This window comes from Triturus cristatus, chromosome 3_1 (assembly GCF_964204655.1).
Source record: "Triturus cristatus chromosome 3_1, aTriCri1.1, whole genome shotgun sequence".
Classification (NCBI taxonomy): Eukaryota; Metazoa; Chordata; class Amphibia; order Caudata; family Salamandridae; genus Triturus; species Triturus cristatus.
Genome location: NC_140583.1, coordinates 804,468,260 through 804,496,015, shown reverse-complemented (window position 1 = coordinate 804,496,015; position 27,756 = coordinate 804,468,260). Strand labels below are relative to the sequence as shown.

Sequence of the window (27,756 nt, the reverse complement as noted above, 5' to 3'; positions counted from 1 at the left end):
ATTGTTCACCCAATGCCTCTTTTTAGCTCGAGCATTCGAGACCTATTGTATATACTTTAGTATATATTCTTTAGTATATACTTTAGTATATACTTATATGTGTATGTACTTTGTGGGCTCTGGAGATCAGCCCTAGGACTTGTCTGCTTCCGCTTAGGGACTTTTTTTTCTGTTTAACTGCCTCTATTTAACTTTCTTGATAGAAAACGACCAGCAGAGGTCAGTAAAATACCAGAATTACTTTCTGCTGAGGGACTTTCTTTTTTTAAAAGATTTTCTGGCAACTGCCTCTATTTAACTTTCTTGATAGAAAACGACCAGCAGAGGTCAGTAAAATACAAGAATCACTTTAGCATTCTCTAGATTCCAGGCCATAGAAATTGTCTTACACAAGCACCCGCAGACAGTAATATTTTTTTCAAATCTTGTATTTTCAGTGATATGAGCACCAAAGGCCCTGAATTTATATTAAAAACAGACCTTTGGACTATAACAGTTCTAGTTGAAAGGCAATATTTCTCTCCATGTGTTCCCATACCTGGCGTGTCACGCAGTTTGGTGCTTACTTTCCCGCCATGTTAAAAACCAGTAGATGTTTCAGCACCCGGGCTACTGTGCTGCGTAGCTAAATACATATAAGGTCCCAAAGGCTAGACCGATTGCATTGCAAATGCTTATTGTACCAGTAGCTACCCGGTATAGTGGTCCTTCGGGTTACCCCATTGCTAGATAACTTTAATCCACTTATAGCTCGTTGGCCGCCAGACGTTTCACTGATTCACCATGCCTAAGCACCCTGTCTCCTGCTGCCTCAGCAGACCGGAAATGCAGGATTCTGGATGTTGCGGTGTGCACCATTTAGCTAATTGTACAAACTTGTGACATTCATATCAGAGGTTCATTTATACACAGTCCGTAGTAAGAATGCACCTCATGTAACATTTGTAAAATACTGATAATAGCAATGCTTTTTAGCATTTTTCCCCCCAGACGATTTCATATTTTCCAAAGGCACGGTTTTGACAGACGGACTCATTTGCCGTTATCCTGCTGAGCTGTACGCATTTTATTGACCTCTAGAGGGAGTCAGGCTGAGTGGGACACGGGGTATCGAACCTGTACTTTGCACCACAGATTGTTAAGGTTGAAATGAGGACAGCGTTCTCTGTGTTGCAAAATCAGCAACAGAGCTAGCCAGGAGACCCCATTTCATTAGTGTTTGAACGTGCACTTTTAAGAAAACCGTGCACCTGTATGAGTCTAAGGAGTGGCGCTCTGCTGGAACCGTGCAGTAGTAATACAAATGTCTTTATTGTGAGTCCAGTAAAGAAACAAAGGACGAAAAAACAACCTGTAGGCTGTATTGTACTGAAAATGTAGGAGCTACAACATGGTTAAGTAATGAGTAACACCCTCCTTTATTCGACTTAACGTTATCGATCAGCAATTAAGAGCTGTCAATTGAACTATTCCGAGAGTAAAAGAAAACCAAATTATACTCATCAGTTACATATTTTATCTTTCTTGTCCTTTCCCTCCAAAACGTTTATGACTACTGCACAAATCTGGGTTGACTACGCATCAAATCACAGGCAAACAGTTTCCACCCTGAAAGCTGCACTTAACATGAACCGTATGGCAGAAGCAGTGCAAGCTTCACTCGCTTACAAAACCGGTACAGCTTCTACAGCTGTAAAATGGGCAAGTTTGAAAGGGAACCATTCCATTTGCAAATTGGACATGCTGACATACCTGCACGCTTAATGCAGTCCTGTTAAGCAGTTTTTCCCGCGTGATGGTGGATGCAACCTGCTCTTCCTTCCACAATGGCTCATGCGGAGTCTGCCCCGGAGCCCAGTGTGGCAGCATACGGCATGCACACACAACCTCGGTGTTGCCGTAAACTAGCTTTCACCTCTGTGCTAGCCACTTGGCCCGGTTCAGACTCACTCCCAGGCTCTTCAGAACCCAGTTCACCATTAGTATTTACTTTTCTGACCTAAATCATCTTAAGGAGGAGAGAAGAAGCAGGGTTTCTCCCAAGAAGTGATGGGGGCATGAACAGAAGCTAAGAAGGTTTATTTGGGACCTTTTGGAGAGGTCAAGAGTTCTGTAAAGGGTGGAGCAAAAGCATGGATCATATTTCAAGTGCAAGTAATGTCAAGCCATTGAGAGGTGTCAAATGACTTCACAATTAGCGACTGTATACAACAAGCATTGGCATAGCCAATAGGTCTCGCCTTTGGGACCTTATAAGTGTTTAGCCATGCAACAGTTGATGTTGTTGCACCAAGGATATTGTGCTGGAGAACTAAACACTTATAAGGTCCCAAAGGCGAGACCTATTGGCTAAGCCAATGCTTGTTGAAATTAAGCCTTGGGGACCGTTTTGTTACAATATTAATGAGATTTTTAAGTTACCATAAATTAAAAATATTAAATGAAAGCAAAATTGGGAATTAAAAAACAGAGTAGATCTGTAAGTTAATAAAGAGACCGCTTTGGTCGCTAAACAGTGTGAATGTTCTACTTGATACCACATTTAGGTAAGGGACACCGTTCTAGCCTTCTAGCCATGTATGCATAACATTACTGCCACATTCTTGTAGGCATGTGCTGTTTGGTTGTGAGGGAAGCCTTTCGAGAATCTTGAGGCCGAAGTGTCCGTTATGACAAAGGTTAGGAGGAATGAGGAGAAAGCCTTCAGAAACATGCAGCAAACCCCTTCGCTGAGTTTCATAAGCTCTGGCTTTCACTGTGGTAAAGGGTGACGTCACCGCTCTTCCTAGCCAATGAATGCGGTCTCACTGTGCTAGATTTCCGATGAACACTACGAAGCACATCACTGTTCTGTGCTGCCCTGAATTGCAGCTCGAGTGCTTAAAAAGAATCCCTCTGTACAAGGAGAAGGCAATATTACATGCGAAACCAAGCAGTATGGGAGGGGACTTGAAAGCTACGGAGGAGAGGGTTAGAAATTTGCACGCGCATATCTGCATCGAAGCAAAGACTACACGAAGAGCCGGCAAGAAAGTGAAAGCGACAGCTGCTGGCCTCTGAGGATTACACGTATACACACAAGCGCGCGTGCCTCCTAGCGCGTGCATGGTCTTCATATTATTTTATAGTTTTTGCCCAGCTGGGCGCACCATGGCACACGCAGCAGTGAACAGTTGTCAGTGTTCTGTGATTACTCTGGGCCCCGAGGAATGCTGCTTTGATTACAACCCATGAATTCCTGTGCATTAGGGAGGGCTGGGAGGAGCTGCCAACCCTACAGTTGAGGCCTCTAAATTTATTGAAGTCATCTGCATTTTGGCTACGGCCAGGGGGCTACACGCAGCATACCCACAAACAAAATGCAGAGTAATGCTTTTACAAAGTAAAGAAACCTAGACCCAAAAAGATGACGTCTTGGTACTGTCTACACAGCACACCTGCCAGGAGAAAACCCTTTGGAAGCGGAGGCGGGTTGTTGACTGTAACTCTGGGCGCAGTGAGCTGACTGCGGCCATTGTAAGCAGCAACAGAGAACGTTTGTTTGCACTGGACACTTTCGGGGACAAAGCTAACTCTTCCTGAAGAAACAGCTCCTGCTAGTTCCCAAACAAGTCTTACATTTGTGTCATAGTAAAGATTTTGGAGGCCCCATGATAGAAATATTTGGAGCATCATTTGGAACAACTTTGAACTTTACTACCGATTTTATACTAATTCAAGCCTGTTGTGCCAAACAATAGTGACAGTTAGGTTGCGATAGGGAAGAAGCGAGAGAAAAGGTTCACTTTTCGAGCCCCCCGTTGGAAGATCGAGACCCTGCATAATTGTCTACTTGCTCCATGCCTTGAAAAGTCTCTGAGTTAAATAAATGACACAGAGAAAAACTATAGGTATTTCAAAAACGCATGCGTCATGAATGAAAGATTTCTGGAAATTAGAACACAATAGCTAACACGCACTTCGTCGTCTTTCCTTTTCCTGTCTGATGGAACAGATGCTGCGTCACACGGCTGGTAAGCACTCGGAGCATACAACTGTTTACATACTTAACATTTGAGGTTATCTGTAGGGAAGTATGCAAATGCTGCAGATACCTCATAATACATATAACTCAAGGCACACTAAAACAAGATGACCTGGGTACTGAAATATTAATTATATCAGGGATCATTAGTAATTGTATAGTCTGGTTTCTTGAAATGTCTTTTTTTCCTGGACGTGTACCAAAACACAGCCATAATGTTTTGTTTTGGTGGGGGGGAGGAGAGGGAGGGAGGGCCGCGGGCACCCATATCATTGATGCAAATCACACTGTAGCTGCTGCACTAATCATGTTTCCTGAACCTACTTCACCTAAGTAAACAGAGTATTACATATGTAATGCGTGAAGCCGAATATAATTTGAAACACTCAAAAGTGTGAGTGTGGCTGCCTGGCCTCGCACATGAACAGCGCTGCCACCCCCGAGCTCACAAAAACAATAACGTAATTCATGTTCGTAAGTAATATTTCACTCTGGTAAAGTACTTAAACGGTAACCATTGGTGGTGGCAGAGAAAGCAGTTTGGGTCTGGAAGTGATGTGACCGTGCTCTCAACTGCTGCGTGCCCTTTCGTGTAGCTCCTACACGAATTAGGCAAAGTCTAAAATGAAACTTCTTTCTGTGGATAAACTGTTTATGTTACGAGGATGGGGAGGGGGCAAAACGATGGACATGAAAAGCGGGGAGGGGGCGAGGAAAAAGGAGTGAAAACAAGAGACAGATGGAAAGAGAAAGATAAAAGGAGAGAGGGACAACAAGTAAAAGAGTAATAAAGAAGGGGGAGAGAAAGTGGAAGCAGGGAAGAAAAGATGGAGTGAACGACGGACAGAAAGAGCAAAGGAAGGGAAGACAGAAAGTAAGAAAGAAAGTGAAACAAAAGGAATTAAGTATGAGGAGACGAAAAGAACAAGCATTGGCCGCGCGGCCGTGAAAGTGACGCGGCCGTGAAAGTGATCGCGCGCTGTAAGGGTGCCCGCGAGCGATACGCTTAATGAGCCATGACGAGGGAGGAAAGCCAGATGGTGTCTGTGCGCGTAACCGCAAGCTTTTAGGCCACATGCAAAAGCGTGTGGTCGGATTTTTAAAGCCCACTTACTAAAAGTCTCGCCAGGGCAGCGCATGCGGTGCCTCAGGCGATACTTAAAAATGATCCTGGGGAATATATTAATATATAGACTAGAACATTCTGTAAGATTTTATTGTGTTGTAGGTTAGCAGAGCTAACCTGTCACCACAAGCAGGTTAAATGACAGCAATGCAAAACTGTTCCTAAAAGATGTCAGGTCATGAACGGTGGTTAATAAGTACCAGGACAGAGCACAAACATTTTCACAATATCATCAAACTTTAAACAGGGTCAGACAGACATGCTGTGAAGAGCATATTAGAGCTTTCTGGGAGAATTATCTGTACAATGCCTGGTTGAGGACATTAGGGAATATTTAGTGAAAGACATTTCATTAACACAGAGAAAAGAAGTGGTAGGGTAGATGCAAAGTGGCCTGACAAATATATAAACAAATGTCTACACTTTTGGGGACTTATCTCCTAGATATGTTCAACGAAACAAGCGATTGGAGAACTGGCACCAGACCATAGACATGTGTGTGCCTCATATAGGCCTATTTCACTATTAAAATCAGAAGTTGAAATCTTGGCACTACGATTGGTAAAAGTCATCATCCCTCTGGTGAACTGGAATCAAATGGGGTTCATGCACGGCTTAATCTCTGAGAAGTGTGCCAGGACAAATAAGAATATTTGTAATCTATTAGGAATAACATCCTTTTATTGAATCCAGTATTCGTTTTTGAAGGAGACTCTTTGACTCTCAGAGTCTTTCAGGACAAAGTAAAAACAGAAACCAAAGGTTTGTGGCACAGCCAACACGTGTTCCGCCGCCTATTATTGGCCTTTCAGCCTGGGGCTTCTTTAGGGCTGCCAAATCAAGTGTTCCAATAACGTAGTTGAAATTAATATATACAGACAAAACACAGACATATGGTACATTAAAGGCAATTTGTACAGGAAGGCAACATTTTCATTAGGGGGAGGGGAAGAAAGGAAATCATAATAGAGAATGATAGTTAAATATCCCATAAGGGCAGAAATCCGCATGTTACCAGGCAGGAAGGTAGAAGAGAAGGAAATTAGGATAAACCAGAAAGAAAAAAATGAGAGAGAAGAAATTACAAAGTAAAAGCGAGTCCAAAACGGTATACCAACCGGTGGAGTAAGGCAAAAAATTGCAAGGAACATTGGCTAAAGAAAGGGTAGGTAATAAAATCATTAGGTCCAATCATTTTAAAGTACAAGACATGTAATGTAATATTCGTTCCACAAGGGGAAGGGGAAGGAAAGGGGTAAGAGTGTAATCTATCACATGTATTTTCCCATCATGGTAGAACAAACAATGTAAGTCAACATATACATACGTTTTATGATGAGAATGGTGATCATAAATCCACGTATGGAGACAAAAAGGCACATACCAGAGTTTCCAAAACATCAGTATATTTTTATATCTTCTAAAATTACCCGATATATGTATGTATGTATGTATGTGTATATATATATAACACTCATATAGGGTTCAGAGAAAACCATGGTTTCTGGTGACAAACTGGTTTTGACTTAAGTGTCTATATAGCCACTGTGGAGTCTTAGTTCACTATTCTGGTGCCTTAGAAAGTGTACCTTGTTGAGAAGTTTTGCCCACAGTAGTGTGTTCCAAGAGAAACGTTAAAAAAAGTGAGTGGGCGTCCTAGTTACACCATGTGTAGAGGATGCTCATGCAGGGTGGATTTTTAATTTTATTATTGCTGTGTTATTCAGATTCATCATCCTGACATGGAGGTAATTGTACTTACAGTGGAAATTTCAAGTATTAAGCTTTTAAAATTGGGGTGCCTATAAAAAGAGAATATCGGGTAAAAAAACTGTTTTTATCTGTTGCTTTGAATAGTAGGTATATCTGGTTGTAGAGACACGTGGGGTCCCTACCTTAAAAATGAAAGTGATGGCCCTTCTCGTTTCGCAATCCCAGAAGGTTCTGGGGTAGAAAAATATAAAATAAAGTGCGCGTTTTTTAAAAGGTACCTCGTTTTCAAGAGACGTAAGCGGGTTCGTTAGGTGCTCGCAGGAGGCTTTACCTGCGTTCACTGTCAGAGTCTACAGTCGGCGCGGGCAGCCAAAAAGGAGAATGCGTCCTCCTTAGTAGGTTTGTGGAGGAAGTATGGCCTCCCGTTTTCACGGGGACTTCCCGGTCATGGTGCGTCCTGTGTATTAAGGACGCGTCCTCTTTTAAGGGTGTAGATGGAACAGCCGAATGATAAATTTGGGTTATGGCTCCTCAGTGGAGGAGCTGGGGATGGGTGTGAAGGAGGAATGGGGTGGAGAAATCGGGATAATGAACCCGATTTTCAGGCTGACCAAAACACGATCGTATTTTTAAAACCAGCATTAGCATAGCCAATAGGTCTCGCCTTTGGGACATTATAAGTGTTTAGCCAGAGATATTGACGTTGCCTGTGTCTTTAAGCTGTAGCATGCTGAAAAGTTATAATAAAGAAGTGTCCGAAGCATTTTTGTTACCTCGTATATGTGACCAAGAAAACACTATGTACAACTGAACGACCATATTAAAAAAGTATTAACAAATAATGTCTTGGCATAATGCTATTAGCATTGTAAATGACCATACCTTTTATTCATGTTTTGTTTTTTGAAAGATAAATAAAACACATTGTCATTTACAATACCAATAGATTAAACTCGCATAAATGCGAGACCTATTGCATTGCCAATGCTTGTTTCTTTTTCCATTTGGTGTTAACTGATGTGGACCTAGTAGGGTTAAATCCTACCTGGTCTGAATCTATTAGGTGAGGTAGTATAACCTCCAGGTGATTTGGCAAGACTGTTACAAAACACACTGTATTGATATGCAGTAAGGGGATTGCTATGCAAGCCTTCCTTTGTGACTAGGCCCTACAGTAAGGTGTGTAATGTCATCATTGTTGCTGCCTCTCTTCACAATGAAGCTGACAAATCATTTCAGTTTCTGCATCATAAAGTCTGCTAGTTGAAGACAGATTCTTAGCTTCATTTCATGGTTTTTCCCTCGTAGAATAAATGTGAGTAAACTCCTGTATCAGCATCAGGGCGTGAAATTCATTTTGCCCAGACTCGGTGATCTTGAAACAGTTGTCAATATTCTCCTTCCAGGCATACCTAACGACTGTTTCACGCATATGCCAATTTATGACCACTTTGAGAACGGTATTGGGGAGTTTGTAAGAGCTTCCTGGCTTAATGCACCATATTTCTCAGCATGAGTGTGGGCGTCACAGCCAATGTTGTAAAGCCCAGGGGTTAATTGAGCGGTTAACATCTGAGGTTGATGAACTGTATAATATTAGGTTGGGGAAATCAAACACCTATTTTTCACTGCATGTGGACACTAAGGGGAATGACAGCAAGTGGCAATTCAAAACAAGTTATTTTTAATATGCTTATTATTTCTTACAAAAAAATAGTACTTTTTTAATTTAATCTTATCTTGCGAAATAGACACTGGCACACTGAGAACAGGATTGAGACCAGTTTATTTTCGCTGGAGAAAGAACATCTGTCTAGTGGTTATGATAGCCAATCATTGTATGTTTGAGTTGGATTATACCAGGTTGCATTGAGGGGGAAAGGCCTCTGTGGAGTCAAGAGAATGCCCCACACTGCTTTAATACTGAAGCGGTGTGGCCGTTTAGCGGATTGGCCTGGGCTGCGCCCGCCAACGGACGTGCGCAGCACTATGGAGGTAGTGTTCGCGACGACCGTTGGCCAACGAACGCACGCAAAGGGTTAACAATATTGTTTGTTTTGTTAGCAAATTAGCACTAACAATGTAAACAGTTTAGGAAATGCAGCATGATTGCAACTAGCTGTTAAAGTATTTTACAACACTGTGGAAACCTTAGAGAACAGCAATCAGTTAAAAGGGGGGAACCTTCATTACTCCCCCTAACATTACCAGTAACCCTGCACTACTGAAGATTCCTTTGCTTACATCTGCAGTTTACAGCTGTGTAGGCTTTAAAGAACGCCGTGATACATTGTACCTAATGAGATGATCTAATGATATATGAAGATAAAATAAAATTTGCCGGCATGAACCCTGCCATGCCATTAATGAAACTTAACACAGCGAAGAATATTTCAGATGAAAAACTGTCGAAAAAAATATGTAACCTGACTTCTGCTTCGTTTGTAATACGTAGCTAATGACAATGTGTTCTTTCACTTCATCCATTTTTGCGCTGATATGTTTCCGAAATGAGAGTGAAAAGGGGGATTTAAGGAGTCTGATGTATCTGTCAGGTTATTTCCGCGTATTCATAATTACTGTGTTTTGTGTGGCAGTTTAATTACACGGTGGCTCCCAGTGAAATTCAACATATTCCCTGAAAGGAGCACGGCGCTGGTGTCTGCGTTGTAGCTCCAGAAAGAACACTGACAAATGAGAGACAGACCAGCGAGCATGTTATAAATAGATGCGTACCATGAAACACACTGGCTTGCATTCTGCAGTACGATCTGCAGCGCCAGGTCTGATCTGACACATTGAACAGACCTCCCGTGCCCTTCAGAAAGATCTTTCACAGCACAGTAATCCACAAATATTATCCTTACATGGCCATGGCGTTTCATCGAGGTAGGCAGCGTGCCACAGGGCCCGCGCCCCGCACCACATACCGGACATTTGGCTTGCGGACGCACTTCCTGCATGTGTTATACACTGGTTATTGCAGGGGCCACACTGAGTCCCATATGACGCCGTGTTAGCGAATAGCATGTGAGCACCTTCTGTTGAAACATCTGCGACAGGGAAGTTTTGGGCATTCTTCCAGTTCATTTTTGTGCTCCGGACCAAATTTTCATTACTGCTGTTGTAAAACCTGGCACACGGCTTTGCTGAGTATGATTATTTAATAATCTGAGACATTCCTTTGTTAGAGAAGTGAAGAAAAGGTCCTTTGGGGACTGCTTTCAATTATAAAAAGTTGATAAAACATATGACAGCAGGCAAAACGGAATCACCTAACTTTTCATGTGTAAGATGCCTCGCTCTACCATTCACTCATAAGACCAGCATTTCAAAGAAAAGCAGGGCGGAAATCAATTAGTAACAGGATACTAAGTTAAGCAAGGGCGGCAGCGTTCGTAAAGGCAATAAATTGCTTTAGCCGATAAGTCAGCTGCCGTCCTGCTCGCTCCCGAGAGCAAAACACCATGGAAGTGAACATTTTAAGAAGAGGTGGGACCCGCCTTTGGTCAATTGCGTGCTTTCATTTTTTGAAAGCCACATGCAAAGGCCAATTGATGTGACAACCACACGCACAAGCTTTCTGAAAGCTTTCTGAATGTCTGGAGTGATTCCAAGAGGCCCTCTCCTAGAGCAGCACATGCGCGCTGCACTAGGCTCGATCTAAAAAAGGGTTGTGCTCAAGCTACTATCCATGAAATAGTCGCCATCTTTGAATGGTGTGGTAATATTATTAACTGTATTTGGGGGCAGATGTTCTAACCTAGAGTTACTGCACTTGGAGGCAGATGTTTATATATTTTATATAGTCCCACAAATACAAGAGGTGTGGTAACTTTAAACGCTGCACTTGGAGGCAGATGTTCTGACCCTTGAACCCGGAGGAGTGATTCTGGAATTCATATTGTGTCCAAAACATTTACTCTATAAAATTCCACTCTCTTTTGATGTTTAAATGATAGTTAGCAATTCTTATCATGGGGTACATTAAAGTAAGATCCCGGGTGTGTTTTCAGATGTATTATTACATGATTTCTTATTTGAATCATGGATTCAGTGAGACGTGATCATAACCAGGGCTTCTCATCTGTTTTTGGAATGTTAAATACAATTCTGTTGAACTATGATCAGTCCTCAGGATATGGTTTAGGTCTGGCTTGTCTGAATATAAAGCGCTCATAGTCGCGGTGTGCCATGGTCTATGATTATTAGGTTACCCTCGCTTATGAGTTGTTAAATGATAGTTCTTAAACTCTTATCATGGAATACATCGGAGTGTTTTCAGGTGTGTTATTACATAATTTTCTCAGATTCCGATAAACATGATCAATAGCAGTGGCTTCTCATCTGTGTGGGAATATTCATGTTGTTGCATAATTCCGTTTTACTAAGCATGGTTAAAAAAATACAAATAGCAGATATGTCTAAAAAGTTCCTTTTTTTCTCATAGATGCAATCATCCACCTTTAGGTCTTCAGTGTGATGTCCAAGTTTGAAAAAAGGGGGGTTAGAAAGTGAGTAAAAGAAGCAAAAAAAATTGGGTCTGGTGCTGATGTTCTCATTCATTCATCACCATGCCAATATTGCATTTCCGCATCTTGTTGAGTCCATTTATAATGGTGTAATATTGAATAATTAGCTCACTCTCTCTTCTGCGTAACTTGAGTTCTCGATTGCCTCCTCATCTGTCTTTGTGTATTACTTCAATGCCATAGAAAGTTGAAAGATTTTCAGAGTGTCTCATAAAAATGATCCGCAAGGGGATGACCTGTCGTGTATTTATTTATTTTCCTGTAGTGTTCTTGAATGCTGGTTCTCAATGGCCGAACTAATACTAGATTCAATAAAAGGATGTAATCCCTAATAGATTCCGAATATTCTTATTTGTCCTGGCACACTTCTCAGTTACTAAATAAATGGGGAAGGGGTTTCCCATTGCAGAGGACAAGTAGCTTCATAAATATCCTCATCTATACGCAGTAGTGCACAAAAACCTGTACCCATTACCCCTTCAGTCCTTGAGAACGGGTTACTCTCCGAAGGCTCCATAATTGGGTTGACAAATTGAAGGGTACTCAAGGCCCATTCACTAGCTACTGAAAAGACATTTGACTCCCTCAATTGCATGTACTTTCTCCAGGGTTTGAAGAGATTTCGATTTGTATCACGTTTGTGTGGGTGGGTGGTCCTGCTTTACCAGGCACCGCCTCTAAAAGTTAACAGGTACTTTCTGAAATATCCAAGCTGGAGCATAGCACCAGGGAGGGTTGCCCATTGTCATCTGTGTTGTTTGCTCTCTGCATGGAACCTTAGGCGTGGTGGATTAGAGTACGAGCCAACGTTATGGGTTTTCTGAAGATCATGGCAAACCAGAAAAAATATAGTTGTATGCAGATGATGTCTTGCTGTATCTCTTGGAACTCTGGTCATGTTTAGTTGGCATTTCAGAGCTTTGAGTGACATGCATAATCAATGTAAGATTAAATGGGATAGATTGGTCTGATATGAATAAGAAATATTGGGAAAGGTTGAGAGATGTGGCCCATGACATTGAGGTATTGATGGGTGGCTTCAGATATCTGTGAATGGGGATCACACCGAACAGGCCAGTTTTCCTGGAAAGGAATCTAGAGGTGGTGCTCCGGGTGCCAAAATTCTTATACATCCTACAGAATATGCCATGCATGGCCCCTCCGTCCATCTTTGAAAGAGTAGACAAAACACTGGGTATACTGTTGTGGGAGGTCTGTGCAGAAGAGTCCAATACTCTCCCGCATATAAGGGCATATTATTGGGCTTCTCAGCTCAGGCTCATTAATGCATGGGGATCAATTCTTGGGATTAATCTGTATCAAGAAAGAGGAGGATCCCAATGGAAACACACACACATATACACTACTTGTACCAGAAATCATTTAGAAGAGGATTACTGGTACCCATTCTAGCGGGATGGGATAGGGCCACAGAAATGAGAGATTACAGGAGATTCACTGGAAAAAACCTGGTGGAAAGAAAACACTCTACCAGAGATGCAGAAGCAGATTGGGTTTATTAAGTGGGACCTTGTAGTTATCTCTAAACTGGGAGATGTAGTAGGGGGGGAAGCAGAAGTCATTCGAAAAATTGCAGAAGGAATAAGACTTGGGCCCTACCCAAAAATGTAAATAGTTACAACTCAGGCACGCATTAGTGGCAGAATTGGCAGACTGGACTGACGTACCAGACAATAGCCTATTGGAGAATATAGGCCCAGATGTATCATCAACATTAGTAATACCGGCTTCCTAATTACAATTATCTTAGAAGCGCAATTATGAATTCAGTATTCCTAAGGTATGAAACTTTAAATTTCCAAATAGCTTTTTCTACTAGGTCGCAAATAGACCTAATTTATGAATATTAATGAGGTAGATTGCAATATGCGACCCATGAGAAATTGCCTCCATCACAAGGATGGTGGCCTCCTTGGGGCAGCAGACAACCAGGTCTGTGGCTGCTTTTTAATAAAGCAATCTCATTTATTTATTTTTTCTTTTAAAGTAGCCCGTTTTCCTTAAGGGAAAACGAGATGCATTTTTTAAAAAAAGCAAAACTTTAAAATTTCGTCTTTTAAGAATGGGAAGTGGTCCTTTGACCACTGCTTATTAAAAAATATTTCTTTCAACATTCTCAAAGGGAAGGGGTCCGCAGGACCTCTTCTCATTTGCGGATGGGTTACCACCAACTTTGAATTGGTGGTAAAATATTAATGTTTTGCAACCAGAAAACGGTTGCAGAACATTAACACATACCATTCCAATGTGTTATTTGGAAGGGACGCCCTAAACACGCCCTTTCAAATACTGTATTGGTATGTATGTGCAATCCCAAATTACGATTCGGTAACATGTTTCCAAATTGCGATTTGGGATTAATACATTCCATAATGCCTTTTTGCATTTTACATCTGGCCCATAGTGCTGTTGGAAGAATAAAACAGCAAGCAGTTTCTTGCATATATTGTACCCTCATAAATAATAAACCAGCCCACCTTCTAAAACTGAGGGCTACATGGGAAACCGCTGTAGGGCAGTTGGAGGATGTTGATTGGGTGGCAGCCCTGATACATCCACAAGAAGTTTTTATAAGGGCAAGATAGAGGTTGAGTCAACCAATAGTACTACATAGAGTGTACTACAATAGAACTGGGCTATATAAAATGGGTAGGACGCAGTCTCCCACATGCAAAAAATGCAATGCCATCGATGAGACCTTCCTCCATGCGATCTGGGAATGCCCTATAATCAGTGGCGACTCCTCGAGGGAGTGCTACGGGGTGGAGGTTAGTAAACTCCGTCTCACGGCCGAACGGAGTAATGTAAATAAATAAAACTAATTACAATGCGCGCGCTGCAACGCCAAATGGCGGTTCCAACACGTGAAATGTAATTCGTTTTATTTATTTCTTTACATTACTCCGTTTGGCCGTGAGCCGGAGTCTACTACCCCCCACCCTGTCGCTCCCCCGCCCCGCTTCACCGCCCCGCAGCACACCCTCGAGAAGCCACCTTTGCCTATAATACCGTGATATTAGGCTGAGATCATCGCAGAACTAATGGCGGTATGGAGGTGCACACGCATAAAAGACCCCATTTGTTTATACTAGGCATCTCATGCAATGTTGATAGACCAAGGGCAACATTGATGTTCTATGCAATAATTTGTGCTGGCGAAATGAGATATTGTGAGAATGTGTGGAAACTAGGGTGCTACAACTAAACCAATGTGGTTAGTGGGAATTCATATTTGTAGGGAAGCGGAGATAGTGGTCGTGAGGGAAGAGGTTCTTTTAGGAAGTTGGAGAAGTTATCATGAAGTTGGAGGGCTCATTATGGTCTGATTTGGGAGACACAGGCGATACTTAGAATCGGACACACACCATATAGTCTGTGCACAAGCCTCTTTGGAAGGGGGAAGATGCAATGTTTGACAGGGACTAGGTTCTACTAAGTGACTGAAAGGGAGAGGTGGGGTGGAAGCGGGTTTTCACAAGTTGAACCATGAACTTTGAGTCAGTGTACTTCTCAACTTTACTGCCCTGTTGGCCTATTGCACAATTCAGTATACTATTTGATGCTTTTTAGAAGCAAAAAGAATATAGACCGTTTAAAAAAAAAAAAAAAAAAAAGGGTTCTCAGGTCATTCCAATAGGTGCATTTCATAGGACACTAAAGAGTTATTGATTTTGAAGTCATGCCTCGGTTGACCGTGAGGACTTCAGATAATACTTCAGGGTCTGGCATCAATCACACTGGACAAGAGGGTATAACTGTTTACCGAAGTCAAAGGTTCGAAGTCCAGAGATAAGATTGTGAGGAGTGGATCAGGCAGGATATCACTGCCTCTCTTTAGCAGACGCTCTGAAGCTCGGCGGTCATTAAGATGGCTTCTATATTTGTCTCCTGGCCGGTGTCTGGGTTCCTTCTTTTGACCTTCTTTAGTCTCGGTGAAAGCGGGAAGTTGCTGGTGGTTCCCCTGGATGGAAGTCACTGGCTCAGCATGCTCCCAGTGGTAGAGGAGCTCAGGCAGAGAGGCCACGAGATAGTTCTGGTAGTACCAGAGATCAACGTACACATTGGGACGTCCTCCCAAGACTACATAGTTAAGCCCTACCGTGTGTCTTTCACCAAGGAATACTTGGAATCAATGATTAAATCAATGGGTACTTTTGTTTTTACTGAGCAATCCTTTCCAGAAAACATCTTTACTTTATATCAGCGGATATCTAACCTCACCGAGATGATGGTCTCCACATGTCAACACTTTCTGGATGACCGAGAGCTGATGCAGTACCTGAAGGAGAGTCACTTTAATGCTCTGTTAGTTGATCCAGCAATGCCATGCGGGCAGATAGTGGCGGAATACCTGTCCATACCATCGGTCTTCTTCATGCGGGCGATTCCATGTACTCTAAATGATGAGGCTGCTCTGTGTCCAAGTCCAACATCCTACATCCCCAGGAGTTTTACCGGCTACACAGACAAGATGCTCTTTTCTCAGCGGTTGAAGAACATGCTGATCACCCTACCTGAAATGTGGCTTTGCCACCTTCTGTATTCTCCGTTCGAGCGCCTGGCTTCTCAGTTTCTCCAGAGAGACGTGACCGCCCTGGAGCTCTTCAGCGGGGCATCAATCTGGCTGCTGCGTTATGACTTTGTCGTTGAGTTCCCTCGCCCAGTGATGCCCAACATGGTCTTCATTGGAGGAATCAACTGTGCTGACAGTAAGAAGAGTCTGTCTCAGGTGGGTGTTTTATTTTTCTATGAGAACAGAAAGATCTAATTAGGGGGCAGTGGGCTGAGAGAGCGATGTTGAGAAGACATCAAGGCCAATCGGTGAATAGCAGGGAGATTCTAGGAGGAGAAAAGGAAAGATGAGATAAAAGGCTTCTGTAAAGTGGAGGATTACAACTGTATACATTGTTTTATGTAATGAGTTTACAGCATTGGTTAACATCAGTGATACTGTGGCAGCACATAACTCAGTATCAGTCTCAATGTCCCCAGTAACCTTTCACACCCATGTCCACATTGTGTGTGTCACTAGCTCAGCACGACCAGTTGCCTCCACAGGCAGTCCTCCCCACCCCACGCCCAAATCACCACTTACTTTTGTACAAGTCCATCTGATGTGCCTCTAAATATCCATTTAGAATGATTCTCCCACAGTAAATAGTCATCAGGACCTTTGTGCCACACAATAATATGCGAAGGGTTTACCCGTATTACACAACCTTCAGGTTTTGATAATGATAATTACACTGCCACGAAACATTCTCATCAGAATTCCTACATATATGTCCATCTCAAATCCTAGTAGAATATGCATAGCTGAATTCTAGTGCTGGAAAGTTTGGCCATATGAACAACTGTGCTTCCAGGATATGTTCATTAGTATTGTGGTGTTACAGATTACACCTATGAGAATTGTGGTGCCACACATTATCCTCTTATGTTATCACATATGTCCAACAGAATGAATTTTCCTTTGAATACACACATTGGGATTGCAGTGTTCCTTGAGTATGCACATTACAATTACCCTGCCAGAGAAAACGCAAAGCACAGTTACTATGCAGACAAAATAGCCTTCTTATTAAGTCCGTGACAAATTATGCTTTTCAGAATTTTTGTGCTACGGATTGGGTCTTGCACAATTGCTTGACGAAAGAAATACAATGTAATGTTCTTCTTGGATTTGCAGTGCCTCTCGAACACACACATCCAAAACAGGGAGTGCAGCAAAATTACTATCTGGAAAATATAGCCATCATCATTACCAAGCACCAGTGGGCACGGCATCTAGAATGTCTGTTCCAGATAAAATGCACACAAAATGTACAACAGGACAGTTGTTTTGCAGAAAATCCTATTAAAATTACCCTGGCACAAAACTTGCTCACAAGAAATATTGGAGCAGAATAAGGCCTCGGAAATACAGTGCCATACTGTTACAATATTGTCATAAGAAATACTGTATTTCTGATATCTGTATTACTGAGTCGACAGAATGCAGGCGTCATATTTACTGTGCCAGATGTAAATAGTTACAACTCGGACAGCATTAGTGGCAAAATTGGCAGACTGAAAATTTGTTTCAGGAAGTTTTGGCGCTGACTCTTTAGTCACTAGTTACTCTGCCCAATGCCTGATTATAAGATGGCTGCTAAAAAGATTTTGTCTGACTTCGAATGGCTGTACACACCCAAGCAATTCTTCAGTGGTTAACGGTGCTTACAGACTGCAGGAAGCTGCATTTTTTTTTAGGTCGAGCCTGGGCAGCGCATGTGCTACTCTGCGAGGCGTGCGGTATTGAGGTATGGAATTGAAGCTCGACCTATTTCCCACCATTCTTTTCAATTCGCTCCTGTTACTGTCCTTTCGAAATAGTTGCTTTTGATTGATACATAGGCTTAGTAGTCCCTCCTTGGTACCGCTTTGTTTGCATTTGTAACCTCCCATAAGGACTGGACGTTTTTCTTGTGTTGTTACATTATCTGCTTTATGGAAGCTTTAAGCACTATTTTCTTGAATGATCTAACACTATTCCACCCACGACGTGCTTTCCTACAACGCAGCACACCGCCCACTTTTATATTTTTAATGGGAATGTATTCATTTAATTTACAGCGTGGTCCGCTTTCACTTTAGCGGCCGCGCTACAGAACGTGTCTTTTTCCTTTTTGGGTGAAAGCGTCTCATACCGCGCTTTCACTTTAATATTGGCCATGCCCCTTTCTTAAGATGCTGCTCACTGTAACATGAATACGATGAGCAGCAGCTAAAGAAAGGGGCGTGGCCACCATTAAAGTGGTCTTGCAATTAAAAGGCATTGTCATTTACAATGTCAATAGTTTAAACTCTTGCAAATGCGAGACCTATTGCATTGCAAATGCTTGTTATCAGATTGGAGCAGAGTCACAATTTGGGCTCAATACTAGTAGTCGTGCAGAGAGCAGCGTGGATGCCTCTCTGTGTGGGCGACTGTGAGGAAAGGCTACAAGGTGCACTGAGGTGAAAGGGTGGACAGGTGGGACAGCATAGGAGAGATAGAAGCTGTGTTTGTGAGGACAGTTTTATGAGATGAGAGTAGGTCTGAGAGAGAATGAGATGAAAAGGACACGTTAGAGTTGCATGGAAGGGGAAAGATGACATTCTAAAACCAGGCTTTCTTTTTAAATAAAAGGGGAATAATGATGCTTGTGACTCTTGCATCAGCGCTTCACTGTGGTGACCACAGCCCTGCTCGTCATTACGGACTTGGTTTCCAGTGTTGACCAACTACAAATCATTGATTTCAGGCATTAGGCTAACTACTGAAATGGAAGCAAAACAGGACTACAGCACCCAGAATACACTTGGTGGTCACACAGTTGTCCAGTACTGAGAGGGAGGTGATCAACCTATGCCCCACAAATGTACTCAGTCTATACATGCCAACAGACCCGATTCATGCGGGAGACTCACGAATGTTAAGCAAAAAACGCTTTAATTTAGGTTTCCCCAACCTGAAATTGCTCCTCTTTAATACTAACCAATATGGAAAAGAAGTTCTCGCAATCATTAAAAAAAAAAAAAAATCGCCCTCTTTTGTCTCTCTAAATGGTGGCATGTTTGTCAATCTGGAGGGAAAAGCCCATAACTTGTGCACTAATATTGACCATTTATTCTCAAAATGTAACTGTGTCAAAATATTTTCAGTGGTCAGTAGCAACTTGACCATTTCTCTTCCAGAAAATGTCCCACTTGTCGCCCTGTAGTGTGGGAGGTAAGTGACATTGGGTCTAAGCAGTGGCAGGAAGCGCCATCTTATGTGTTTGTTTTGTCTGCACTGGAGGAGGGGAGCACGGTTATAAAGGAAGAACGAATCCCCCCTAAAGGAACTTCATCTCTGCCCTCGGCTGTACCTGCTTCCACAGAAGGTTGACAAGACAATTCTTCTCTCATTCACCAGGTGCGAGACTGCCAGTCTGGTTCCTGGAGACTCATCAAGCCCACAATCGGCTGCTGAGCCATTAAAATATTGCCGCAGGGGAAGAACCCCACATAACTCTTGCATTTCTAAGAAGGCAGTGGCATAGATGGGGAAGTCTGGAAGAGCCAGGCTTGATGCTGTTTTATGCGGATCCTAATCTGGCTTTCTGCCCCCGCTTTAAAAGAATATATTAAAGACAGTAGCTTAGCTAGAGTAGTGTGACGGAAGGCTATTTCCATTCTCTAAAGGGTCCAGGACCTCTCTTCCCCTCTCACCTCCTCCCTGGAGTGACAGTTCAATGGTTGAATTACAGACTGAGAGACAGGTGATAAGTCTCACATGACCACCCGCATCTTTGAATCCTTCCATCTCTGAACTCTTATTGCCACGTTTGAAGCAGCATACCTATCAGACTTTTACCTCAAAAGTGCAGTTGAAGTCAGGTCTTTGAGGGTGATCCTATTGAGGTCAATGGGGAATTAACACTTTTTTTGGGAGGGTACCGTAGGTTTAAAAAACTGGCGACTCCATTAAAGTCTATGGAGCTATTTTGTCTGCTAGGTGGGTGAATAGAAGTAACAAGCATTGGTATAGCCAATAGGTCTCGCTTTTCGGACCTAATAAGTATTTAGTTATGCAGCACAATATCCTTGGTGCAATAACATCAACTGTTGCTTGGCTAAAAACCGTATAAGGTCCCAAAAGCGAGACCTATTGGCTATGCCAATGCTTATTTTTTAATGCACAAACGTAGCCTTTAGACATTAGAACGGTTTACTAGAGAGATAAAGGTTACACATTTCTAGACACAAAAAAGGCTGCCCATTGCTCTTTCAACCTGGAGAGAAAACACACAGGGAAGCACAGCTGATAAGAGTAAATAAAGAAAGACATACGTTGCATGCTACGCTCCCTGTGGAGAGATGGGAGCCTCAGGCGATTTGGTCTTGAAGTCAGACGACGGGGCAATCTGCATCCTTCTCCTGTTTCTTGCCCCATCACCACCCATGCTGAAAGTGAATGGACTCATTGGCTTTTCAATGTCACATTCTGGAGTCCAGTTAACACTGTACTGCCTTCATAGGGCACATGGAGCCTCTTGAATCTTCATTAGGCGGTACACCGATCACTGGATTGAAACTTATTAAAATGCAAGAGCCGCCCCTCCCCCCACACACCTCCACCCTCCTGAAAAGGAATGTATACTAACGTCTTTACTAAAAATATAAAAATACTCCCATTGAAATGTATGCCTTGAAGTTAACGCAAAAAGTCAAATCGCACAACACTTCGGGAATTGTGGATTCTTTTATGTTGAAAACTACTTATAAAGTCGGTATCCGAGTACATTGCATTGTAAAGAATGTTTCTAACATACGTACAATTAAAGTGTAATGTGTTTACTTGATGTACATTTTTGTGTAGTTTTATATTGCCTAAATGGGATCTGATTACATGAGCACCATTTACATTCCACAAGGTCACATTTATGCTTTTTAAGGCACATGTAGAGCCGACGCGGCACTCAAACCTGGTTCCCCAGTTCCAAAGTCAGCTCTGGACATAACGCCACATCCTCTCCTTCTTTTAAATGTGTCAGTCGTTGCTGATTGTAAAGTAAAGGCTAGTGCTCATTGCAACAGGGAAATGGCCCTCGTCACACAGAATGCCTTAAGACAATTCTGGTATCAGATAATCGCAAATTGCATAATGGGTTTTGTGGATTTGATTAAATGCAGAACATCCGAGCTCTCAAGTTTCCGATATCTATGCACGTGTAGCTCTTCAACTTGAGTTGTTTGTTTTGCATTCTGGGACTTGTGGTCCTTTCTATGCCTTTATTAAATCAAGACTATGTCCTAGAATGCAAAGCAGTATCCGGACTGGATATGCTACTGGGGCATTTACAAGGGAAATTTAAGAGAGCTGCAAAATCTCAACATATAAATCACTGTGGCAATATAAAACATGATGTGTTGATCTTACCTTAAAATTTCAGCCGTTCTAAAAAACATTTTGCCTTTTTAAACTGTCTCTGTATATATGACATAATGTATGATTTATACTACATAACTTTTGTGTTACACAAATACTTTGTTGAATACACTGACAGGACTTTGGTCAGAGCTGGGCCATGTGGATGAGAGGAAGAGGGTTTGGGAAGCAGATCAAAGCGCTGCTCAGGGAAATCTGCGGTTGCGGTTACATGCTTTAGAAGGATTTTTTAGATTAAGGGCTGGGCTTTGCATGTTTATTATGAAGACGGCACACCTCTGCGGTTGCTGGCTCATAGGACAGAGGTCAGATATAAGCTAAAAGAATGCTGTCTACATATCGTGGAACATTACTGATTTGTGGCTAAAGTTAGTCCCGGTGGCAAAGAATGTGCACTCACAGACTTGCTGGACTTCAGCAAGGGGATGCCTCAGCTGAAGGGGGCAGTCAGTCCCCAGCAGCGGGTGCTTTGGTGGTCCCTCTGTGGTCTGTGGGTGCAGTACCTACTCCCCTAGCAGCAGCAAGGCGATGCTCTGCCAGAGACCGGGAGCAGGGTGGGCGCTATCCTGCGATGAAATAACAAGTACAGCTCCTACATCCCTTATCCCCCTGAACTGCACGATTAAACACGTTGTAGACTGTTCTCATTTAAATAAAACTACGTTACAACATAGGCTGCTAACTGAAGTGGCTCTCCCAGGTAGCCAAGGCAAGCATTGCCCTCCCTGATTGGAGGGAATAGAGGGCTATAATTTTATGCGAGAGGGAGCCTGGACAACCCCCTGGAGAGGGGGTGGGGGGCTGCCTGCCTGCCCGAGAGGCGAGTTAGAGAAGCGTTCATTTGAGTTCAGAGAGAAGAGAAAGAACTTGGAGGGTGCGGGAGAGCAAGTTGACTCCTAGGGAATCCAGGGAGCAGCCGGACAGTGAAGGACAAATGTAGATAGAGTAGGTGAGAGTGTAGCAAATAGAAAATGGGGCTCTGGGTAAGAGTGTGAAAGAGCAGATAATTAGGAGGCTGGTGAGATAAATAAAACAGGAAGGCAGCAGTCAAAGCAGAGCCGAAAGCTAATAAAACAAGCACTATCCAATTCATTGCTGACGCATTGCAATACCGACGACAGCTTCTCCCACTTACACGTTTAAATACCACTACCACAAACATGTTCACGGGAGAGGGTCGACCCAACAGACGTCTACAGTATCTCGAGCACAACGATGGATGCGGCAGGGTCTGACCTTCAGTGCGGCACAGACGTGACCTTTCTACCTGAACCCTTGTCTTTGTTTAGCCCAGAGCTACTGCTCTCTCTAGCAAGTGAGTTTAACTTTAACCGCAGTGAATGAAAGAAATAAAAAATCAAACGGTGACACACCACATGCCACATGAAACTTACCACGCTGCTTCCTTACTGCCCACAGCGTTTGTCAAGCTGAACTTCTGCAGCCATCGAGTATGCACGGTTTAATCTGGAGACATCTCGCAGTTGCATCGCGCGATGCAAAAAAACAGGAGGAAAGCACACAGAGTCTGCGAGACCCAACAAGCGTGCGCTCGCGCTGCAAATTAAAACAAGCCCGGGCCCTGGGAGTTGTTTGCGCGCGCTTAATGAGCATGACGAGAAAGCCATATGGCGCCTCTGCTCGTAAGCGCGCACCCGCGCACATGCACGCAAGCTGTAGGCTGGCCAGGTAGCATTTTTTTAAGCCCTTACTAAAAGTCTCACCAGACCAGCGCATGCGCTGGGTCAGGCGAGACCTAAAAAGCGAGTGAAACCCGCCAAATGCAGGTGACTTGACAGATCCGCAGCAGCACGTCTTTCTAAGCAACAACACACACATTGAACACAATGCAGAAGGTGGTGGTCTGCACACTCATCCAACAATGATCTCAAATAGTTGGGTATCAATAAGCTCAGAACAGCACGCAGAATGATTAAGATCCTCAACAAAGCACACTGGACGAGGCTGCACACAAGAATACTGCACAGGGCAGAGGCAGCTTCTATTTGGATGTTGCTGTTCATACAACCTTACAATAGGTAAGAACAGTTTGAAGCATGTGTGGTTGTAGATAAACATGCTTAGCTAAGTCTGCCATCTAGTGGTGGACTCGAAAGTGTGCACGATTTTCTTTGAAGAAGTCTTTCGAGTCGCAAGTTATGGTGACTCTTCCTCTTGCTTGCAATGCACATGGTCCTCGACTCCATTGTTGAATAGGTTTTTTTTTTGCCATCGGGTTCGCTCGTGTGCTCTTTTGCTCCGTCTTGGCATAGTTGTTTCCTAGTATAGGCCTTAACGTTGGTGTTGGTCTCAATCATGGTTATTTATAGTTCTACATCGGTCGCTCGTCAATGCGTTTCCAGCTAACCGAGGCGGAGGGCAGGGGGCTTTGCCCTTCTGGGCAGATCTTCATTTCTTGATGTCTCGTCCACGCCATGTCCCTCTTTCGATGGAAGAGACACCCTTTCGATTTTGCCCATGCTGCCATGCCAAGTTTTCACACACTGACCAACATCTGGTGTGTAACTTGCGCCTTTCTCTGGATTATCAGGAATCCATTTGCAAGGCTTGCAAACCCTTCAGAGTTGAATATGCATAGCAGAACACCAGTGCCAGAAAAGATGGCTGGAAAAATAACTGTGCTTCTATGCTCTGCTCATCTATATTATGGGTCTCTTGAGTATGTTTTACAAATTGTACTCTGAAGAAAAACCATCTCCTCTTGCAGTAGTTGGCGTCAGGTCATTAAGGTCCCTTATGCGTAAAGTTGTAATTGCACCTCCAGAGTCTAGCCCTTATATCAATGGGGTCCAAGGGATCCCAGTGTATATCAAATCGGGTGCATATATGCAAAATGTAAGTTTGTATTAAAATATACAGTTTCACAAGTTGCCTTTAGTAGAATGCACTCCCAGCATGTCTTTCAAAAGTGCAGGAACAACTTAAGAGAAAGGCAGATAAAATAATCATCGCATGCCTTGCCTGACGCGTTTCAGAGTAAATCTCCTTCCTCAGAGGCAGCATGCCAAGCCATGTTCGTTCCGTAATCACTCCAACTGAAATAACCCCTCTAATTTGAAAACCTGCCCAGGTGGGCCTCTGGTTGTTAAGCATCATGGGAGTTAGAATCCCTGCTATGAATCTTGGGAGTTGGAGTCCATATTAAATCTTGTATTAAAATATACATATCAATCAAGATTCTTGATTTGAAACTCTTTCAGATGCTCCGCTGGGTTTCATGGTGCTGAAGGGGATCCTGTTGGACTTCCACCTGTGGTACCTTCACTCAACCCTCGGGACCCTTTTCGGGGCCCATACTGATGCTAGCCCAGGCTTCCACCCCAATTCTTGGGTCAACGCCAGTCCCTTCTCTGCTGGCGCCAATGTTGACTTCACTGGCGCTATGAGATTGCAAAAGTGCTACAACTTAGTTTGCATCCATACTCTAATGCCGTGCCTTAACCCCAGTACTATCAAAGGCTGGATGCTGTGTTCAAATCAGACACTGATGCAGGTCATGGTATCTAAAATGTTCCGCACAACACTCATGATGTTAAGGAGGCTGTCAGCCTGATTCGTCCACACTAACCCGATGACGGGCTAAGCTTGAATTTACAGATTGCCTAGGTGATAGATAAATCGCCAGAGTCTGAGCTGGACTCGCCACGTGGGCCATCAGTGGTGGAAAGTGTCTGTTTCACTGCAATTGTGTTAAGAGCAGCAGAAGTGCTAGATTTACAGTTGTTTGCTATAGAAAATAATGTACATTTATTAACTGAGAAGTACAATCGGATCCTCCTCTTCTGACCCACTATTGCTATTCAACAATTCTCTCGAGGACACTCTCAAGGCCACCTTTTCTAAACCCATCTACGTCCCTCCGGTTCAGATGAACAGTGGGCAGAGGACAAAGGCCGGCCCTCTGTGATCCTGATTTTTTCACAAGGCATCTTATGCCTAAAAAGTCTGTTGACTAGTACAGTTACTCCCGACACAAGTCTAATCATATTGATGCCTGCAGAAAGAGGATACTCTTCTTGGCTATTATAGCCTTACGATCCTTGAATGCAGTAGTCCCTCTGGGTAGGTACACTCATGCTTTATGAGAAATGACCAGTGAGATATTGTTTGCCATCCTGGAAGATGAAAGAGCGTTGCTGACTAAAACGATACATGATAGCAAGAATGTGGCGAAGTATGTGTTGCATGGGTTGGACAGGATGGCCGACAGGTGAGGAGCTCCGGCCGGGAGTTCCCTGGCTAGGGATTACCTTTTTTGGCTTTTGTCCCCTGGAACCTACCCCTCCTTGGACCTTTTTGCACACTTGGGCTTCTATAGACTATGGTCCTCTGATCCACCAATTTTTCCGTGAGTGAATTTATCGTGACCTACCTCTGAAGCCTTTGAGGAGCCTGAAGTGTTCTGCTAACCGTTGGAGACCTAGCGTCGTGGCCAATGCCTGGTGGAGCTACCTTGATAGCTATAGGGGAGATTGGCTGTGGATCACCCCCACAGCCGTCATCTCTTTACCTATTTCTAGCCAGACATCGGGCACACGTACCTTCATCTCTTCGTTTGTTTTCTCCTTCCTGCCCCCACCTTTCCGATGACACAGAGGATTCGGCCGATGGAGAAACCAGTTTCAGCGCTGCCGTTTCTGATGGAGATGCCTGGGTGGCTGTGGTGTGGATGGGCTGGGGGTCAGCCCCCCGGCCATCGCCTGCTTTCTGAGCTTTGCCGCTTCTGCTTGTCCCCTTGCTTCGCCTTACGTAATGATGCTTGGGAAGCATGAATGCTGTTTTCCCCTGGCAGGGGTGCATCGGAGGGAGTTCCACGGCACTGTGGCGACCCGATTGTGTTCGGCGATCCCCAGCCCCCTTCCCTCCTTGCTCCTGTGGCTGCCCCCCCTTCCACTTCCACCCTGCTCCGTGGAGCCAGCTCCCTTGTGATTTTGTTGATTGTTTTTTTGCGTTATTCTGCCATTTTGTGACTATGCAGTTGGTGCCCGCGACCCGGGCCCTCCATCCTGGTGGATCCAACCATTTCACATGCTGCAGGACTACGCCCTTTGTTCGCCTAACAAACCTTTACTCCGCTTTGAACTCCCCCGCCCCCCCACCCTCTACCTCTCCCTCTCCCCTCTTTTCTTTTCAGTCACTGGGACTCCGAATGTTATGATTACTGATCCCCCAGCCGGTTTCTTTGACTTTTCTCATTGTTTTCTTTAAGTACTTCCCTCCTTGCTGGTTCTACCTGGCCCAATCTTCTTTCCTCCCCCTTTTTTCTTTTCCCCCTTTACTTCTATACCCCATTGCACATGTGTATATTTTTGTGATATCCTATAGCTGCTCATGTTATTCTGCAACACTGTTTTTTCCTATGTCTAGACTTTGCTCCTGTAACTGATTTAATTTTGCAAATCATGGATCCTCATGTAAAGCGCTCTGATACCTCCGGGTCTAGCCAGCGCTATATAAAACTCTGCAAATAAATATAAAGTTGCATGCTAGCTTGGATACCACAGATTGTGCTGGCAGAGGTATAGACACCAGTGTTGTGGTTAGAAGGCAGGCCCGGAGGAGTTCAGTTGGAAGTTCAGCAGATGTCCAAGCAACATTGATGGACATGCTCTTTGATGGGTCCAGATTGTTTGGAGAGAAGGCTGATTCGACGCCCAAATGATTTGAGGACAGGTGAGCCATAGCGTAATGCTTGGGACTCCTGTCTCCTGCCAAGTAGTTCCACAAGCAGTACAGAAAATGCAGGGGTTATTCTAGGGGGCTATCTTATGGACGGTACCACCTCTCCCAACTTGTGCAGCAACAGAAGACCATGTACTTTCAAGGCAGAGGTCATGGCGGTGGCCGAGGCTGCTCGCCCAAGCCGACACAGCTCTCCTCTAACTCTTCCTCTCCTGTTGTAGAAGTTGCCAAGCACCACTAATGCTCACATTGGGCTGGTAGGAGGCAGGATATGACCTTTCCTGCTCAATTGGAGATACCGGACCACTCAATGAATACCTTTTTGAGGTCTCAGATTGTTTCTGCTCTTGACGCAAGAGACCAAATGGTATCCCTGGGCTTGTAGGACGCGTATTTCTATATATCCATCCACTGCTGTTCATCGCGGGATTAGTGTAATTCCAATTTGCAGTGCTTCCTGTTGAGCATACTTTGGCCTCTCAGGTGTTCACGAAAATGATAGCGGTGTTTGTTTCCTATCTTCAGCGGATGGAGATGGATGCGTTTCCATACCTTGACGACTGGCCGCTCAGGGTGTCCTCCCCAAATAGAGTTGTGGGCCACCTACCTGGTTGAAGTACTGACATCTTTGGGGTTTTCCATCAATGAGCTGAAATCCCAGCTGAGCTCATGCTGTAGACTC

The 27,756-nt window shown here is 43.7% G+C and overlaps 1 protein-coding gene across 7 annotated transcripts in view; it reads left to right on the top strand.

Annotated features, from left to right (window-relative positions):
- Positions 1-27,756, top strand: part of LOC146861075 (UDP-glucuronosyltransferase 1A1-like) — a 444,482-nt gene that overhangs the window by 330,367 nt on the left and 86,359 nt on the right. The window contains exon 1 of one of the 7 annotated variants that reach the window (XM_085645113.1): positions 15,233-16,145. The exons of the other annotated variants lie outside the window; for them this stretch is intronic. Within the exon in view, the coding sequence (XP_085501239.1) occupies positions 15,285-16,145 (861 nt within the window). The 5' untranslated portion in view covers positions 15,233-15,284. Of the gene's footprint in view, positions 1-15,232; positions 16,146-27,756 lie in introns of those variants that run through there. 7 annotated transcript variants of the gene reach the window in all.